General features: G+C 43.1%; 1 protein-coding gene across 2 annotated transcripts in view; it reads left to right on the plus strand.

The window, feature by feature from the left end:
• Positions 1 to 20,696, plus strand: part of olf413 (DBH like monooxygenase olf413) — a 171,959-nt gene that overhangs the window by 104,476 nt on the left and 46,787 nt on the right. The window contains exons 1-2 of one of the 2 annotated variants that reach the window (XM_076622122.1): positions 18,474 to 18,655; positions 19,391 to 19,540. In XM_076622122.1, coding sequence (XP_076478237.1) covers positions 19,427 to 19,540 — 114 coding nt within the window. In that variant the 5' untranslated portion in view covers positions 18,474 to 18,655; positions 19,391 to 19,426. Of the gene's footprint in view, positions 1 to 18,473; positions 18,656 to 19,390; positions 19,541 to 20,696 lie in introns of those variants that run through there. The other variant, XM_033338806.2, reaches the window with a different exon arrangement.

Genomic DNA, 20,696 nt, shown 5'->3' on the forward strand with positions numbered 1-20,696 from the left:
TAAAACGTCAAGTATGAACACATAATTGCGTCTATAGTAGTGATGTAGACTCTATGACCAGCCGATCGGCGATCTGGTATATCGATGGTGAATAATTGAGGCGTGCACAGCGCGGAATCTCGACGAAGGTTTACGGGAGAATTTCGGTGGCTTTATCACCGTAATCTCACAAAGGAGCCGAAAGATTTTCAGCTGCTTGACATTCCTCGCATTGGGCGAACCCTGTGCGTTCACCGAAGCGTTGATCACTGCTTGCGGAGCTGCCATTCGGCTTCCTACATGAATGCCACGCGTTTACCGGTGCATATGCGTGCATGCGCCAAAGGTTATGTAAGTGGATTAGTCTCGTGTCGTACGCTGTTCTCGTCCTACCATTGTACGTAATTCACGCGTTGATTTGATCGCCTTTTAGTCACCTGATAAAACTATCCGAATACCATTTAACGTGCACGACGTGTTTAATTTATCACTAGGAATTAATTTCATGGAACGTTCCACATGTCTCAGATTCGCTGTTTCCTTTTTCCTCTTTGTCGCAATGAAATCCGACGTTAATGATAAGGTATAGATGCGCGCCATCCGTATACGTTATAATTGATATCGGACAAACGAGAGCCAAAGGCAGCCAGTCGACGTTTATCTGCAATCGATTCTCTGATTAATTCCGCAGCTATCGCTCGAGGATAACGCCAGCTTCGTTATTACGGCGTAGATCTAAATAGAGGGTAGAAAAAAGAAATAAAAGAGGGAAAGGTGAGATCAATTGCGTCCAAGGCGTACGAAAGCCATCTCCGTGGTGGTCCTCGTAGCGTCGTGAATCATCGACGGTGTGTATGGGTGGGAAATAAATTAGCGCTGCGAAAGATGTCAATTCCGATGCGCGTTGTATCGCTCGTTAAAACGCTTTACGACCGGTGTTCGAACGTTTGCGGCGTGGACGGCAGCCACCAGTTCGATGGTTAGCTACGATCAGCCACGACTGTGAACGAAACCCGGCGTGTATCAGCGATAGTTGGAATTGCGGAATATTCTGCGGTCTGGCAAATCGTTTTTCAATAATTGCTCGCCACCGCGTACCGCAAGTACGAGCCATCAGGAAGGCGATAGAAGGAAAAACGCGGATCTAGTCTGACGTTCTCCCGCCTCTGACTGGCTCTCCACCTTTCTCGAAATTTGCGAGCTCCACCCGTCAGACAGTGGAATGTCTAATTGCGAGGCAAAACCTCCTTTAACCTGGTTGCCAGCCGCCCGTACACGATCGCCCGTAACTCGTGCCAGGTTAGTCGATCGTTCATTAAACGTCTATTTTAATGAAACGTTACGTCGTTTTCTTCCCCTTCGTCTTTCATCCGATTAAATTGACTCGAATTCTTCACTTTTCACGTCGAAGATCACGTAGAAATACAAAGATTGATTTATCGAACTGAAAGTTTTTCGTTAGACAATCTGATACGTGTTCGACGTCCGACTGTTGTAATGGTGGCTTGACGCCGAACGGATCGACTAATTTAGTCTCTGACTTGTTCATCGAACTATCGACCGCAGCTCGCAGGAACTTGCTGCGTATGAATCTTTACCGATCCTCGCTGCAATCAATCTTCTGTCAATTCACTTGGTAAATCCGGATGTACCAGTCGATTCAGATAGACTTTCTGTATAATTAAATTCAAACTAAAAGTCAATACCTTCACAAGCAATTAAGGAACAAATAGAACCCACGCGTGTATATATACTGCTTTCATTATGAAGTTCGCCGTCTGTACTTTGATTCATAAAAGAAATCAGTAAACATAATTAATTTCTTTCAACATGTAGCAATACGTAAGATATTTCAAAAATTCTTATCAGTTTTTTGATTCTTTGAACGATTCAATCTCTTTAACTTGTAGCGGGCAAGTATTGTAAAAGATTCATGGGGTCGATGACATCTTATTACAAGGAAACCCCTGGAGTTTCGAGGACAACATGGCAACGAAGATAGTCCATACGCGTCTCGTGGGAATCGAACGAGCTCGGTTAAGGGTATCAGGTTTCTCGAAAACGATCGAAACGTGGGTACCCGCTTCTTCTCTCTTGTAAAATAACACGAGCGGATGATACCGTGAATTTGTCATATTCAACGGCGGCGATCTTTCATCGTCGGTGCTTCGAATCGTGTACCGTTTGGAAAAAGCTCGTCCGTCACCATTAATTTGTCTAGAACGCGATGTCGTGGCTTGTTGATCTCGCGCGTCGCGATAAGTCGAAAAAGCGAAGAAGCGACGTCGAGGCCAGGACGCGGCGGAAAAAGCGCAGTCGCGCGTGATTTGTCTAGACTATCTGCCCTTTTTCATCCGGTCGCTTTGTTTCGCTGGGGCGACCAGAATTTCTGCCCAGTCGTTTCACACCGACGCTATCATTTTCACGGAGAATTCTCCGGAGAACAAGAGAAAACGCCTTCGTGTGAGTTTCTTCCACCATATTTAGTCGTACATCTCCCCTATTCGTATCTTTTAACGCGAGCAACTCGAATCTGCCCCAGTTTCTATAAGAAATACATAACCTTGTTTCTCGATGGTTGCACGTCCATCGAGCATCGCGCGTGCTCTGACATTGGTGAGAAAATACGTATCAATGGACCGTCGTATAATACGGAAGAGAGAGGAATAAAGGAGGGAAAGAAAGCAGAACAAAATCATTACGCTAAAAGCGACTGGGTTTCGTCGGCGCACGGGGAAAGACAAAAAACGAAATTATTCCAGCGGGGATAAAAGAAACCTTGTCGGTCTTTGTCGGGGAAAATGCACGCGACCATTTTTCGTTTTCTCTCGAAAACTTTTCGACGCGCCAACTTTCCCTCCTCCTTGGCCAACTTCCGACCGGTTGCCTTCGCTACTCTACGCGCGCGCGTATACCATATCACGCCACACCGCGTCGTGCCGCGCTAAACTACACCAAGCCAAACCACAACCGACACTCGAGAGAAAGAGGTAAACTATAAAGGTGTAGCAGGCGTCGAATAAAGTTTTCAGAGGCGAGAAACGCGAACGCGTGTCGGTATCGACAGCATTGCATTGGAACGGAGTCTCATGGGGGATCGAAACGGGCAGAATACAACGAGGTGGATCGCGTTGTTAGTTTACAGGCTCCGTCACCGCGGGAGACTGCAAAGCGGAATTAATAACCGTTCCAACCCGGTAAAATACACCGCAACGGACCGGCACCGCCACCCCGCATCTCCATATAATGGGTCGGACGACGAGCTGCCGGAGATACTCGCATCCGCGGCGGAACACCGTTAAGTAAGCTTGCACGTTGTTAATAAATTACAATGCACCCGAGACATTAATTATCGGCGGCGGATTCGCGCTGATCCCGCTGACGCGCCGCCCCAAGCAACGGGAAACAATTTCTAATTACTCCAGGTCACGGGGTGAAGTCTAACAACGGGCAAAGAGACATCCGCTGAAAAAACTAATAGACCAGACGGGACCGTTCGCGCGATATTGTGCTAGATGGCAACTTGTACTTGTATAGGTTGTTTCAGCTATTGTGGTATAATTGGGCGAGCGCGGCCGGTTTCTCGCGTAGAAATAAGTTGCAAGTGCGGGATAATGTTTCCGCATGTTCCCTTGGACGATGCTTTGAACAGAAACAACGAAGCTATGCACTTTATCTGCAGTTACCAATTTCGCATAAAATCTTTATCTGCAGTTATTAATTTCAAATAAGAAATCTGATTTTCACAAATTTATCTATCATAAGGAGTTGGCATGATCGACAGTGAAGTAGTATCTAGTAATAGCAGGAAGCAAATGATTAAATTGTGAAACACGAACCGAGAAGTAATACACGTGCACTTGACAGACCCTCAAAAACACAAAGTCTTTATCTTTCTACACAAGGAACTATCTTTTACTTAATTGTATCACGTCGTAAACATGCTGTACATGTTCTTTTCTAAGAACAAATTCCTCGAAGCTCCTAATTTACGTCTGCTATCGAGAAGAAAAGGTTGGCACGCGATACGCGCGAAAGGAAGGTGTTAATAGGTATACTTAGACTCTGTAAACGTGCGCGTGTGTCTATAGCGATCATCGATGGGTGCGTGACATTTTAATTGCCGTCAGAATTGGAAGTAGAATACCTTGCATTCCCGAAATCAGCGTGCGAAGACGTCAACAAGCCAATCCCTGGCACCCTTCTGTTGAACCTTTCGTTTTTTCGCGAAACCTAACTATACGTGCTCGAGAGAAATTCCAAGAGACATGCCTTCGTGTCCTGCCTTAGTCGATCGTCCGTATTTTCTCGGTTGACTGAGCCGGATCCCGTGAAACCTGTTACTAATATTTATCCTCGAAGTGACACCGGAGATCGGTATTCGACACGGCACATTTTATTTTTCCGCGGGTCTCACGCGGCAGCGAACGCTTGTACCGCAGGGGTGGGCCCAAACTGAAGAGAGACTCGACCTGTCTTCTCTCGTTACAGCTGTAAATCGGTGTGTCCGGTCTACGGGCGGAATTTATTTTGCGGATAGGATATACGATAGCTGTAGTATGCAAATCGCGGAGACGCACGCGTGACTTTATTGGCCGTGACACGTTACATACGCCCGAAGCAAATGTAAGTCGCAGAGTAGAGAATGGTTTCGCCTAGAGTTCGTCTGGTTGGTCGCCGTCGACCAAGAGGGATGAACAAAAACAGAGAAATGTTAAGAGAGGTTGTAGATAGATAGATAAAGAGAGAGAGAGAGAGAGAGAGAGAGAGAGAAAGAGAGAGGGTGGGAATGGGAAAAGCAAGAGAAGCGTGACGTGTTACACTGTTCGGCTCGTGAATTTATTATAACGGTGCCGGTAATTAAATTCATGGGATTCCGTGAAGTTTTTACACGGTCCACCATCGAACGAAAACGTTCGTCGTCTGCGATTTTACCGATTCCAGTATGGAAACGGCTTCCAAGGGATAATCCATGAAGGAATTTGCTCGAGGCCGCGTTATTGCTGCCTGTCGCCAGTGACGGGCCGGCGAAAATGTTTTAATTTTATTCGTCGGTCCCGGCAGTCAAGCGTCAAGAACGTTCCACGCACTATCACCTTCGCTCGATCTCTTCGACGCTCGTAATCCTTTCGGTCTCTCGAATTTCCTCTCCTTCCTCGTCTTCTTTTTTCACCTTCTTTGGACCTCTTTTATCTCGTTTGGTGGCGCGCGCTCTTTTGACTCTGTTTGCCTGTCGTCGTTACCTATGTGGTTGATGCGCGTTGACGCTCGGAAAACCGTTGATCTATCGCGGACATAAAGCGAAGAAAAAGATACCGAGCTCTCTTTCATGGAACTCGTCGTGGTTGAGAAGGTGTGACGCACGCTCGAATTAAGCGGGATGCTGCCTTCGAAGATCCCTTGTCTTGATCGTCCTCGAAACCACAAGGTAAACGCAGGGGGTGGCATGGCTATGGAATACGAGCCTGTCTATATAGCCTGCAACCGTATTCTAAATTTTCGGTGATACGATTTTCTTCGGCCCTTCGTTTTTGCGTGTTTCGTGTCAGAGTTAATTATTGTTATTGGCTCTTCGAGCTGGTGTATAATGGGGGCAGGTATTCGACTTGGATATTTTTATGTCTCTGAAGTAAAATAAGATAGGCACAAGATGAACAAAGTTTCGCATCGCTTGAACATCGGTACGCTATTTAAAAATTTTATATTATAATATTCTAAGTTTATGTCGCTTATATCTCTATGAAAAATTTGCGCGTTCAAATTAAAAACATTTGTTAAAGCGAGTTCTCCTAAAACCGTAGCCATCTCATCGACCATGAAGAATTCGATTCAAAGTTGGTGTACGATGTTCACGGTGTTACAAAATGATTCCTCGACCAGCAATTCTACAATACGAGTTCGAAGAAGGATTCTCGTTAGGATACGATCGCGTTATTCCAGTCGGTACGATTAATGTCGCCGCTGTTTAACGTACGTAGGTACCGATCGGGGGTCGAGTATATACATAAAGCAGCGGCACAGTCGGTTGCATTCATTTGGACAATTTAAGCGGGTAAGGAGAAAACAATCAGGGTTCGGGATCGAGTCGAGTTTGGGCTCACAAAGGCACGACGCGGTCGCACAGGAGAAGCGGTAGCGAGAGATGTCGAACGAGGAGGCCCACCTCTGGGCGAGAGAAGGTGGAACTCCTCCGCGCTCGTGGTCGACGACTGATGTTAAAGCGAGATGAATACATTGGGCAAACTGTAGTGTAGCGAGAAAGAGAAAAAGAAAGAAGAGTGGAAAGAAAAGCAACGCAGCAAAGAACGTGCACGAATCGAACAACGGGGACGGTACGTGGACGAAGATGGGACCCGTTATGGAGATGAGAGGGGCGATGGACAATGGGTTTTGGGCCGGGCCCCCTGAATTCATAATCCTCATTCCTACGGCGCACAATGATCCAAATATGTTTTCTGTATAACAAAACGCTTTCATAAATGTTTATCATCAATTTAAATATTATCTGATGCGGGTGGCATTCGCCCAGAGTAGCTCGGTTACTACCGTTGGATCGACGTCAACTACTCTTTTCGTATCTCTGTCCCTCCACCAAGGGCAGATGAAGAATGGCTTTGAGATTTTTCACTGCCTACCGCAGACTGCTTTTACGTCTTTTAGCTTTCGCCTCATCCCATCGCCTCGACGACGACTTCTTCTTTCTACCTGCCCCCTCCCTGCTCCCTCCCCCTACTCTTCTTCACTTCGTCGGACTGGTAGAAGTTACGAATGAATTAGATCGAGAAAGAGCAAACTCTCTCATGGCTCGTGTTCGATCCTCCGCTCAGCCGATGAACGGTAACTTTTTAAACCCAACCCGCTTCGCGGACGGTGTTCTTTATGTGAACTATTCCATATCAATCTTCCTAGCTATCGATATCATGACACTATTGCCGTTTCGCCAACTTTCTAGGGAATGGCAATGACTATCGATTCAACATTCATAGAAATTAGAATTTCAAACCAATTTCGTGCGCAAGATCTGTATATTAGATTTCTGTATATTAAATTTTTATACTATAGTTCCAAAAAGTATTTGCACAACAGTATTTAGTAATTAATTAGGTGTAAATCTTGTATTATTTAGTAGTAGTTTCATATGACTACAAAAAATTAATACTTCGAAAGTAAAATGTAAAACTTGGGAAAAGATACTTCATTGGAAAATAAGGGTATGTGTAAATACTTGTGATAGCCACTGTCGATTCGAAAATTATTTGTCTAAAATTAGCAGCAAAATTTTTATTATTCTAATCTTTTATGAATGTGGTTGTTTGGACGAATTGGATATTTCTTCGATGAAAATTTGTTTCGCAACGATTGTTCACTGGCAGCCAACTTCATGTATCGAAAATGCTTCGCAGGGTGATGGAGCGACGATGATTATTATTCTACCTCGAGGTGATGTCACAGGCCGACCATTTTTCTTTCACGGTGTACTTGTATCGCGAGTCAGGCGGAGTAGCGAGATATTAAATACGATGAAAATGATTTATGAGCGTGAAACGCTTTCTGGGATTTTCTATTGTTACAGGCGCGCGGTCGCCAACGATACTCGAGCAGATAATTTACGAACACTCGTAATTATGTCAAAATGATCAACAGGAGGGACCTCTGTGTTGCGCGTAACGATAATCCTACAAAATTTACCAATGAGTACATATTTCCGATATGGAACGGTGAATTTAAAATTGAAACGTCGTTCGTACGATACGACGAATGTGAAAGTTTCATGTATACGTTCTGTTATTTACATGAATCTTTATCCACTAGAGAACAATTAAAATATGAAAAATAGGCGTTACACAGAGAAGCTTATTTTTTAAAGAAATAACGTCGCCTTTCTGAATCACGAAATATCTTATCTACAGAGAGAAGCTATTAGCATAGCAGCGATACGAACATAAAAGTAACAATAGCTTATTTTCAAGAAAAAGTTTCGCGACATAAAGACATCTTTCTTTGTGCTGCCATTGTCGGATTATAATACCATCGAAACGCATTATCGTGCGGAATAATGCGGCAACAATTGTCAATAGAATCGAACGATCAAGTCCACGAGGAACGATAACGGTCGACGATACGATTGTAGACTGAGACACGAAGGGAAATGGATTCCCCCCGCGAAGGCGACGACGTCGTAACGCGCAATATCTCTGGAAAACAAGCGACGGAGCCGAGAAAGAATCGAATAAATTAATACTTAATCAGGACAGTGGCGAAATGCAGCGGGGGAGAAAAAATAGAAGAAACGATGACAACGATGGCGCGGGGTGGAAAAAGAAAATTTACGAGGAACGGACGTTTCGCGTTTCCACGATAATATCCTCGGGTGTCTCGTGATTAATGCAGCCGCTCAGTCGGTGAAAAGACGGCGGTCTTACAGCAGGATCGACTCGTGATCCAGAAAAACTAGCTGCACGGGACGGAAAGAATAATGGCGTCGCGCACTGATGACTCCTTTCGAAGCAAACCTCAGCGTCGCGACGACAACGGCGACTGTTCGCGTGGCCCCCTTCGTGGGAAGCTTTAAACTGCCGGCAGACATGAGCATGTAATACCGGGATCCTTCGTTCCGCGCGCGACAACGATCTGCGTGCATTCGCTGCAGAGTTTGGTTCCTTCGAGCGGAACACCGGTGCCGCGCGTATCAGTTCGTCGGCGACAGGAAATTTACCGTGCACGGCAAGTGGTATAAGTGGATGCTGGTTGAACAATTACCACGAAATCCGAGGCACTTTGAGTCTGAAATTTCGTCAAACTAGGTCTGGTCTAGATTTGATTTCGTCTTAGAAGCAGTGAAGGTGTTCAGACAGAGAGCACGTTAAATGAATTCGGTTCGCTATGTTACAGAGAGACTAGTATTGTGGGCGATAGAATACGCTAATATTGAGACACGATATTGCGAGATTGTAAAATCGGTCAAAGTAATTATGTTTCCGGAGTTGTGACTAAGGGATTGATAGAAATTTCCTAGGATTATGGTTAATGTTGTACGAAGAAACTTTCAGTACATAATTAAAATTTATATTGAAGTTACAACTTCTGCTTTCTCGTCCTTAATCTGTTGAAATGTAATCGCGACTAACATTTGTAGTACTTTTGCTTCAAGTATATCCTTTTCATTGTATGGAAGTCTAAAACAATTTGTCCTAAATCGGTTTTATTTCCACTTACAACGCTATGACAGATGATTTAAATTATAGTCTCGTTATATCATGACCCATACTATACGTGCTAATCAATGAAAATTTATGTTGTACTAAATTAGCTAAGTCGGAGAACATCTATTATATAAGTAACTGAGATATATTATAGTATAAGTGTATACTGTACGCCATACAAACGATTCTAACAGTAAGAGCTATTTATTGTTCACATTGGCGGTAGCACGCACCGATATCGACATATTACTCACACGGAAGGATAGGTAGTATAGCCAGGAAATCTAGGTTAGCGTGAAATTTGTAGTTACCAGCTTTTTGATATTCATGAAACTTTTTACCCGTATCCCTGTTTTGTTTTTCTTTGCCATCCCGTGCAATCTTTTGCAACTCGCCGACCCGTAATTGTCTTCATCTGTAACAAGTCCAGAGCTACCGCTTACGATTCCAAGGCAATACGGGGTAATGTCTTGAATAAAATATTTCCGCTATCTGAGACGTCAGTCGCGCTCAATCTCTGCAAAGGCGATACATCCGCACGGTACATCCAACATTCATTTTCCTGCCGTTCGATAATTTCCAGTAAATTCTCGGGATTCGAGGCACTGCTCTCGATAATGCGCCACTCGACACCTGCTTCTATCTTCTACTCCATCGGCGAGGCTTTCTTCGCAGCCGGAGTAATCCTCTCGGAAATCGCTCATAGACGAAACCTTAAAGTGGTAGTCGAGGAACGAATTGATTTGCAAATGGAAGAAATCGACGGGAGTTGCGCGTCGAGTTCCTTCTCGCTGCTTTTCATCGACGCCCAAGACCTTTGACTTCCAACACCAATTTATGCAGACCCATCACCGTAAAACGTGCACTACCGTCGATCCTCTAAGGATGGTTCGTAACGAAACGATTTTCACGCCTGCCTTCGCACGCCTTACTTTCTTTTCGAGTCGTTGATCGATCAAAACTTCCAACCTCCGATAGGGAAACAAATTTCACAGCAGACACAGTCGAAAGTCATTCATGGAACGAACGGTAACACGAAAGAGGGGCATCGTACTTCAGTACGATTCTTGGGCTGGTAATTGTAATTCAGCCGGCGTACACAGCTTTACTTTCGATCGGCGAGACGCACGAATTTGTCGGGATTGTAATCCTCGCGGGGGCAAATGGAATACGAGGAATCGAAGGTCGTTGTTCTGGCTGAAATATCGATTATGTCGTGCAGGCTGGCCGCGTGCTCGCGGAATCGTGTTGCACGGAACAATGTTTCGCTCGACGCAAGTCTGCTAAATTATTAATCCGGCTTCGTGTAATCGCGCTGTTAAGGTGAAAAGCCGCACAGCGGACATTCTTTGACACGACATCGGCCGTTTACGCCTGATTCAAGCTTTGGAAGCGTGTTACGTATCGAGAGGAAATAGCGTAACCTGGTCAAGAACAGACTCGCTAAAGAAGAAAGGAGTTACAGTGGAGTCTAACAAATGGTGAATAATATTTCGATGAAATGGAACCTGTTGTTTATTTTACTGTAATACGTATACGAAATGTCCCATGTGTGCGCTTTGGGAAATTCGTTGAATTAATTTCATTCTATTTTATCGTTTAATTCGCATCAAAAAATTATTTAGTTCCTTTTCCAGTTGTATTACCAGCGCGTTCTCTAATTTTGGACAATAGAGTCGTAAGTATCAAGCAAACACGTTGAAAGCGTGCAAATCGTCGCGCTAGGAGATTTTGCGGCGGACGCACATACAGATTGAAGCACCGTGGAAAACACGGCGCTATCGGATTAAATGCATCTGCAACTGTTATCTTCCCGTTGATGACTTGGAGCTGGCAACTTCCGCCGCTACATTCTTTCGTTCTCGCGTGTTTCGTCGAGAATGCGTGCTTATCCGGTTTTACTTTCCGCTAACTTTATCAAATGTATGATTTTTCGAGCGACGGAAAGAGACAGAGATAGGAAGAGACGAAAAAGCAGAAGGACGGGGAGAATGAACGAGAACACGTTGGCTGAACACTTGGCTATCGGCTGGATAACATCGATAGGAATAAAGTTATATGCATTTCGTTTTTGTTGCGTTCTTACCGTTGATCCGTGGTATGATTTGCTCTCGCGTTTCCGTTTCACATATCAACTCGATAACTTAAAAGCTTTTCCTGCCTTTCATTCCAATTAGCGGATCGTGCATACGACTTCTCATCCTACTTTCAATGCTTGTATCGACCGATCTTGCGGCTCTCGTTCCCCGCCCACTACTTTCAAAGTAATCGTGTCAATTGTAAACATACGTGTTCGAGTTGTACGGTTTGTCAGGAATTTCGTAGAGCGTTCGATCCGCCTGAAAAATAACTCTACTCTTCGAGCAAAATCCATTCGCTATGAATCCCCCATGGTTGCGTTAAATCACTGTATGCGTAATTGCACCGATTTCAAATTTCTCTCCGACGTAGTGCGATTGCAAATAGATGTACATTTGTCGTTGGTCTCTTATTCGCCTTTCTTCGAAAATTCGCTTTAATTCTTGCATTCTTAATTCCTTATATAGGATTCGCCAGGTTAGGAGTAATACTTTACGAAACTTTTTATGTTCCATAGAGTTTGTTACGCATTACATATATACTTAATAAAATTAAATTATAAATATATTTTTTATTATGTTTGATAAAGCAGTTGTCGCAACTATTGATATTTTAAAGTTTTATTTTAAAGTATTTTATCAGTTAGCGATATAAATAATTAAATGTACATAGATGAGAACTCGAAGTGAATCCCTAAACTTAGTACATTTGGTGATACATTAGGTCAGGTGATAGATTTGCACGGGCTGTTAGGGGCAGACCTATCTAAACCAGGTAGATCTATCCATTCTGCCTATTAAGGAGTTTATAATAAATTTCTAAATCCCCTACCATTCACGGTAGCATCGTAGAAATACCTTTATAGATACGTTGCAGAAGTGATTCAAATCAATCGTAAACCACCTATGTACATCGTCAGCCTCGCTATTTTTCCTCGTAACAACATGACCAATTGCTCGTGACAACACAAGCAAGGAAACGGTTCTCGACTGGCGAATTCCTATCGCATGTTTCGAAGCAACGGATGGCTACTTTCGCGCACGCAATTGCTCGTGCTTAGTTTTGTTATCGCACGAGCACTTGTCATTAACCCTTGTAGCCATTTTGGAGGGCCGGTGCGGCGTTCTCGCGGCAGCGGATAAACACGAACCCATGGGTGCGTGCAGTTGTCGTTATCAATTTTATGATTTCGAGAGAACACGGACGCTCGAATCGTTTCACGCCTGAGAAACGCTGTGGCCGAGCATCGTGTTTATTTATCGGCAACTGATAACGACAACGTCCACGATAGAGGAATGTCCCACGGACGTCGTGTTAATGATTACGTGCTACGGCCGGTGGAAGCGAGCGTGGCGAATAAAATCCGTCGGCCTCGCTGTACGCATTGCGACAAACCGGAGGTCGGAGGTTGCCACCGTGGCGTAGATCGTCGCGCGACGATAATCACTTTATGACGGTTCTCCTGTGTGCTGAGCCTTTTTCTCATTTCGACACGTCAGACCTTTATGAGATTCGTATGTGAAGCATAGGTTGTTAGTTGTTACTTTAATTTATCTTAACTAATATTCTGCATTAATTAATATTAATAAATCTGCATTAAATCGTAAAATTGTTCTTCTATAAAACGTATTTGTTTTACCCGTGACTTTTGAATGCTCCAAATTTAGTTAGTTATTTTGGTCGAAGTACTGTAAATGCCTTAGAGATATTGTGGTTTAATTTATTCAACTACATTCTAATTTAATCTCCTAAGTTTCTACCTTTCAAATAATCTGCATTGGCGCATCTAAAAAAGACAGTGACATCTAGAGTCATACTCAGTCTCAAAAGTCAATTGAGATATATTTATAGTTCTGTATTAAAGGAGACTTGATTCGGGTACGGAAAGAATTTCCACAATAAGAAAAAATATTGCAGGGCTATCATAAAAAAATTTCAACGATACAAACGTAGTAGAAACACATCAAAAAAGAAATCCTAACAACAAAATTTTAAGCATATCTGGGAAAGAATATTAAATAAAAATAACAAGCAGCATTATTATAAAAAATAAATAAATAAATAGATCCAGAATACAAGGAAAGATGTTTAAAAAATAAAATTACTAGTTATAACGTTCTAAGGAATAAATGTCAGAGATTTGTGAATGATAAAGTAAACTTCGGATAAGGTAAAGTTAAACTATAAATCGATGTGAAAATCCACAGAATACCTATATAATATATATGTAGCAACACCTATACACATACCATGTATGATCAATCGCAATAGAAGAACATCTGCGACTACGTTTGATTCCTGATTTGTCGCGGTTCTTCCGGGAATTTCGGCCATCGATCTCGTTCTTGTCGCCATGCGAGCCCATTAAGCGCGATCATTAGCTCCGGTAGGATGCCGCTGTCAGCGTTGGTGACGTCGCGTCGCATTATCGAGACCGGCGAATCGGGACAGAGTAATTGACATAATTGTCCGGCACGTGAAATCGATCGGGCATGCCGATGAGAAGGCGTCAATGCCAAGAAGGGTCTGCACTTACCATCAGATTGTTCGAATTTATCGGACGACCTGTAATACTCAAAGAAATCCACCTTCTACATCTTTCATATAAAATTACATCATTAATTTTGTAAAAATTGCTCCCTCTTCGACAATTTAAATAACTTCTGTTGTCCATATATTTACTGCGTGTAATATTTGTTCAATCTGGCATATAAGGATATGCGTACGAATACGTAGCTCAGAAGGCGACCAACTATTAATCAAACATGAAAACACGTAGTTATTCCGAACAAAAAGTCGAATTATGTTATATGAAATTATATATTATATCGAGTTATATTTCATTTTCTTTGTGAAAATAATGGGGACGGTAATATGCTCGGCACGAAGCTGTTCGTACCGCATCACGGATTTGCTGCCAATTATCTAGATATGTACCTTCCATTCTCTGTCACTGTCATTTCTATTCCGCCATAGAGCTCGCGCTGTCCACCGAATAATTCTTATTACACTCGAAACGATAGGAGACAATAGCTGCCGTCGAAGCAGCGTATTCTACCTAATTGGCATAATTTCTCTCTACGTAGAACCGCAACGCAGATTCACGGCACGATGATGGTAACTGTGAGAAACAGCGGTCACACACATACAACTGGGCTTGATTACATGAACAGACAACCGACCTCGTTGGTTTCGTGTCACTCGATATTATAAAGAAACTTTCTGGCCACGAGTCGCGACATGGTATTTCCGGAAACGTTTTCCTAGACCACGTTTGTTCGTTGGTTCGCTCGTGCGTTACTCTCTTCAGAAAGGAAGTTCGTGAGGAAAACGCGCAAACGAGAACGCAACGACAATTTATTAACGATCACGGCGTCCGATAATTATTTCCGTCGTGAACATGGTCCGGATACAAGCGCGCGTAACCGAACGCGTTCATAGCAATGTCGCGAGAGATTTTCTCCGTTTGGAATCGGGAGATTTGTCGCCGGTCGAGCGTAGAGTATTTACATGAGCGTTAGATCATTAACGCGGTATATAGTCGCGTTGTCCTCTCAGCGTCACCGATGACGCGCCACGTTGGGACGCGACAAGAGCGAATTGGCCCAACGTAATTGCTATAATTTCCCAACGCGTGGAATCTGTTGTTGCAACGTGAGCACACTGTCCACCAAACCTCGAGATACCTGCCCCGATAGAACTAGCAAGACAATTATGTCGTGGACCACGGGCAACGCGCGTGCACGTATGCGTGCACACGAGGCATTGGTAAAATATATGGCACGCGTGTGTCTCGACTGTGGCGATCGAAATCGACGAAACGATTGAATTTACCGAAGATTCAGCGGTGATCGTAATTTTCAATCGCAGATTACGGATCTGATTGCGGATTAAGCGATACTGCCGGGCTATTTGATTACCGGGTATATCGGAAATTGTACTAACAAGTACGGTCGCGACGAAAGCAATTTATTGCTTGATCGGTGAAACGATATCGCGATAACGAGCGTGGTTGGTGAAAGTGGTAGGGGGAGAGGCTTTAATTCATTGACTGCCGTTGATAACTCGATCGAGCTCGTTCTTTCGAGTTTTCCGACTCGTCGAATATATTGAAAGTCGCGTTTCTGCCCTAACGATAAGTAATTCCACACGACAATATTTTAACATAATTCTGTTTCCCGGTAGCAATTGAATCTTATTTTAAGAATGAAACAGGGCCAGAAAAGCGATAAAACACACGTCCTATTTGGCGTTGTTCCTCAGACGCAGCCATTTCAATGCTGCATAAGCTGCACGTCCAAGTTTCACAGGAGAACCGCGCCAAACGATCACCTAAGTGGAAAACATGATTGAACAGAACATTGTTGCTTACAGGAAATTTTCTGATTCATTCCGTGTTCCAAGCCCATTCACCAGGCTGCGACCATAGATCGCGATACGCCTTGTACGATATCGCTGAAAACGACTTTAATTTACTCGATGCAAGGTCCGTTTTTTACCGTGACTTTAAAACGTTCCAATACAAGGGCAGCGGCGCGGCGTAGCTTCGTATATCGTATAATTGCACGCTTACGTACGTCTTTCTCGAAAACATTCTTTCGCTCGTGTGGGCTTAGCCGACCTCCTTCCGCCCATTTAAACTTCGTCTCTATTCTCCACGACATTTACCCGGAACGGACATTGCGTAAATAATTGCAACGCGCGTTGCATAATGAAGTAGCTGTATGGAATCGAACAACTTATGTAGTACCGCGTGTTTTTGCTATAGCATGACACCCACGTGACAATAAACACGAGAATGACAGTCGATGGGAAGAAAAGGCCATACCACCGTGGGACGCGTGCAGCGTGGAAACGACACTCGTATCGCGATAACGTATTATAACAGCGTACACTTCCTGATTTTTTCAATACTTCCATGGGGCAGTGTGTGTAAAATGTAAACGCATGAGCAGAGTTGAACGTTGCATGCAAGAGGATATATAAAACGTTTCTTAGAAACTTTCGCGAGCTCTTGAAGAGAATAAAATGAGAGTAAAATCAGTAATAAAAAGAAATATTGATTTAAAAAATCATGTTCTAAAATGCTGTAAATAATAAATAGTGTAAATAAAAAATACTGTAGGTAAAATACTGTTCTTGATACATATTGGATATATATAATAAAAATCACCATCAAATACATTGATACATATCCATAAGAGCGGTGGTTCGTTTGAAAAACTGACTAATCGAAACAGAAGTTGAAATTTTCATTTAAATCGGTGCAGTTAAATCTATGGAGGAGGCATTGTCGGACTTCTGAATGGCGCAGACATAATTCGTATAATTGCGGAACACTTGCCACTCATCGTTCGCCATTCTTTCGCGATAATATGCAACGTTCTGCGGTATCAACCGCGCTCATACGTGAATGGCAATAAACAGTCGGTACAATGGCTGGTGGGACAAGAAGACAATTGCGATGCATAGGGACACTCACGGAAACGGAACACTCGTTTCGCTAGCGAACTATTTTCACCAGTGAGAACCATGTTTTCTGCATACTCTCCGCGTTCCCCTTTTCACTCTTCCTTTCTGTTCTTCGTGTGCATCGCAAGAGGAAAGCTAGTACACATTGACAGGTTTACAATCGTGGTTGGTTCGATCTGATTTGCTTCTGTCGTTCAGCACGTACTTCGAACGCAACAGTAACCTCTGTGAGTCTTCGAATCGAGAACTGTGAGAAGAGGTATTGTGCAAGTATAAGCTGCACACGATGCAACAAAGAGAGAGTGTAAGAGTAATATGAAGGAGGAAAGTCCGATTTTCCAATCGGTCGTGCGTCGACTGCCAGTAAGGGTTACCGAGGAGAGGAAAAGATATGCTTCCCATTTCCGATGTGGCGGCGGAAATTGAAGAAGTTGCGCGAGACGACAGTGGAAAATATTTATTACTCGGCCGCAGATACTTTTCTTGACTTACGAACTGTTGCGGTTTTTCAGGTCTTTCTCGACTCAGGTTTGTGGTACCACATCATGGCGTTTTAAGAGATAAAATACGCGTCGAGTCTCGTGATTATTCTTGAAAATTAAATAACATACAATATATACGAAGAGGTAAAATTTCTGTCAGTATATGTATAACAGATTGTGTTCTCTTTTGGTGTGGTGTTGCAATGGAAGATTAAAACGACGCTAAGCTGGCAATAAAGAGTAACGTTATAGCCGAGCCAGTTTAAATTCCATAGTGTCTTATTCCGAACGACGCGGATTCCCCGCGTGCTGAGACAAAAGAGGGTAGTTGTTAGCTATCAGCGTGCACAAGCAAGACCCTTCCTGTCCTCCTCTTCTCTCTGTTTCGCTTGGAAGCCTTCACGCTAAGCGCGAAGGCAATATCGGACTGAGCTTTTCAAAGCACGATCGTCGCGTTCTCAAAGCGAAAGAATGGTTCTTGTTTCTTCCAGGAATTCGAATTTTCTCCTAGATTCACTGCATTACATTTTAAAGCAGTTCCATGTCCATTGCAAATGCTGATAGCGGAAAGACAAGAAAGAAAAGAAAGGTGTAAGAAGATCGAAAAAGAGCAACGAAGGAGAAAAGTAAAGAACGAAAGAAGAGGAAAAGCCGGAAGGTTGACCAGATCGTTAATAAAAATCTGGGCGTGCTAGAAATCTATAAGAGTCGAAACGAGCACCGTCTGCTACGCTAAGTAACTTTGACAATATCGTTCTTTTCCTGAGTTCCTACACCTGCGCCCGGTTTTTTTTATCGCTAAAACAATTTCTTGTTTTTGCCATCCGACTCCCTCACGCATGTGTCCGCCCGCTAAATTTTTTATTGCAAACGTTTTATATTCTATATCCAATCAGAACAGGCTACAGTTGCCACGTTAGTTCGAATCTTTCACGCGTCGAGGATAACATAAATGGATATTCTCGAGTTCTTCCCTTCTTTTTTCCCCTCTCCGTTTTACTTTCCTTTTCTTTCTACCTCTTTATACACTGTATTTTCGTTCCCGTGTACGCTTCCATCTGAAACTTGCAGGTGAGACGAATGGCGAGTCGAAGAATGTCGGGACAAAAGGAGGCCAGAAGCATAACACGCGTGACTCGTTCGAGATCACGGCGCACGGTTACGCAGGTACCGGCCGGTTCACGTGGCTGGTAAATTAAATTCTAATAAAGCTCGCCGAAACGGGAAAGAAAAAAGTAGTCGAGTAGTGGTCCACCAGCGAACAATGGCGTTGGAAGGCGTCGCAGGCAGCGCGTCTTCGGCCGACACGAACCGCGGATAATTATATCGAGACGGTGACCAGGAATTCTCGCAGAAAAACTTGTCTTCGGTCCCTACGGTGCTCGCAGTGCCGCCATGGGACGGTTAACTAACTCGCCGGCTACGTCGCTCAGGTGGTAGGTGTGTCGCTTTCGAAACGCGTCGGCCCCGTGTAAAAAAGGTGATCGGTGAAAAAGACGGCGCGGCGAATAGTTTCATTCCTCCTGTTCCCTGCGGACTTTGCCTGGTAGCACGGTTGTCTCTTGTCTCGTTCGGAAGCTTTGATATCTTTCTGCGTTGGTGAATAGAACGGGGACAAGAAACCACGCAAGAAACAGGAGTGATTCAACGTTATTAATGAGAGATTCGGTTAATGTCTGATGTATGGAACGTGCGAATAGTTTACAAGAATGTATAGGATAAGGTAGAGTTATTTGAGTCAAGCTGCGCAATTTGCTTTGTAATCTACGTTTGAAAATAGATTATTATTAAAAATGGGTAAGTGATACAAACAATCTCATGGTTGATTTGTTCGAATCATTTTCTCGTTTCTAACATTTTCTCTGATTGCAGTTAATATGGCTACACAATATTTCCTCATTCTTTCGTTATTACGTTAAAAGCTAATGGTTTCTTGTAACATACGTCAAGCTTGATTATTTTGTGCAAAGTTCAAAATGGGATTTTAAACTACTGAACCTTAAATGAAGTTAGTTAGTTAGTATTACTTGAGAGCTTGGAAAAGCTTGTTCGATAGAATTTGTTCTGCTGTAGAAGTTCTTCTCGGAAATGATTTCAATCTTCTTTATAAATTATTCTAACGTTTTTACTATTGGATGGATAAGAAGTTTAACTCAAAATTGTTACTCTTTTCAGGATCGACACGTGAAGAATTCTAGCAAGGATCCGCAGATGGACTCCAGCCAAGACTATTCTCTGCTACTGGGTTACGAGAACAAGACGCACACAGTTCTTCGTTTCAGCAGACGATACGATACGTGCGACCCGCGGGACCTCAAGATCACGGTAGGTGGTTTGATTTATATGGCTTCCGGCGTGAAAGATAATTTCGCGTAGCGCGCCAAGTGCTCGCCTGAGGATCGTTTGACAGATTTACGAGAAAAATTGAACAGTCGAGCATGATGCCAGCCGGTCGAGGAGGAATTATTTATCGCGGTTCTTTAGGAAATTGTGCACCGCAGCTATATACAGCGCGCTAAATAATTAATCCCTTCTGTTGGAATGGCAAGCGTATGGGTATACATCACGATCGAAGTACTTAATTTCGCGATCCTGCAAAATTGCCGTCAATTTCGTAACTGTCTCGCGTTTACATACCGTCACCGGACTGTACAAAAACAGAACCACGAATCGATATTAACCATCCGTGTCATTTCGCCGTAAATTTATCGTGAAAACCTGGTATTTTACAACGTTCAAATACATATATTGCTTGATGATATAAATTACATTTTTTAAAGAACTACTAATCTAGAACTGCCTTGCGATCGTTAAAGCATTTCTAATATGATCTTACGTAAGATTCAGATTTGTTGTTTTTCCAGTTACTCAAAGTTTATGCATTTAGCTATATTTACTGAGGTTTTTATTAAGCCAGAAACGTAATTTCATGTATCTATCTGCTTTTATAATATTACTTTTAATATGGCAATTAATATATGCCAGATATAATTACAGGTTGGTAGCACGTCCTTTTTATGAATAACGAAACTTAGTTACATATTAGAAACCATTTTTATTCTTCAACATAAAATTGAAACGAGAAATCACACGTATCAATAGTGATTGTTTCACATTTGTTTTTCTCACTGTGCAAAATGAAAGTGCCTAATGTTAGGAAGATGTGATTGAATCGGACATGATCTAAACGCTATATTCAAAAATATTTATCTCAATACGAGTGATTAGAATTATAGCAAAGTAGAAATTAACGCGAGGCGATGGCGCGACATAGGATCGCCACAGTAGCGTCCGACAATGGGAAATCGTGGAAATACGAGCGCGATTCATTACACGTCGCAATTAACGTTAATTAACCGACATTACGGGTAGCAAATACGCGGCGTAGCGGCAGCAAAAGTGTCAGGAATTTCACGACGGTTCACGGTCGGCTAACGAGAACGAAGTAGTGCGTCGGCGTTACGGAAAGTCGTGGGCGGTA

This window comes from Bombus vancouverensis, chromosome 10, assembly GCF_051014615.1.
Source record: "Bombus vancouverensis nearcticus chromosome 10, iyBomVanc1_principal, whole genome shotgun sequence".
In the NCBI taxonomy this organism is placed as follows: domain Eukaryota; kingdom Metazoa; phylum Arthropoda; class Insecta; order Hymenoptera; family Apidae; genus Bombus; species Bombus vancouverensis.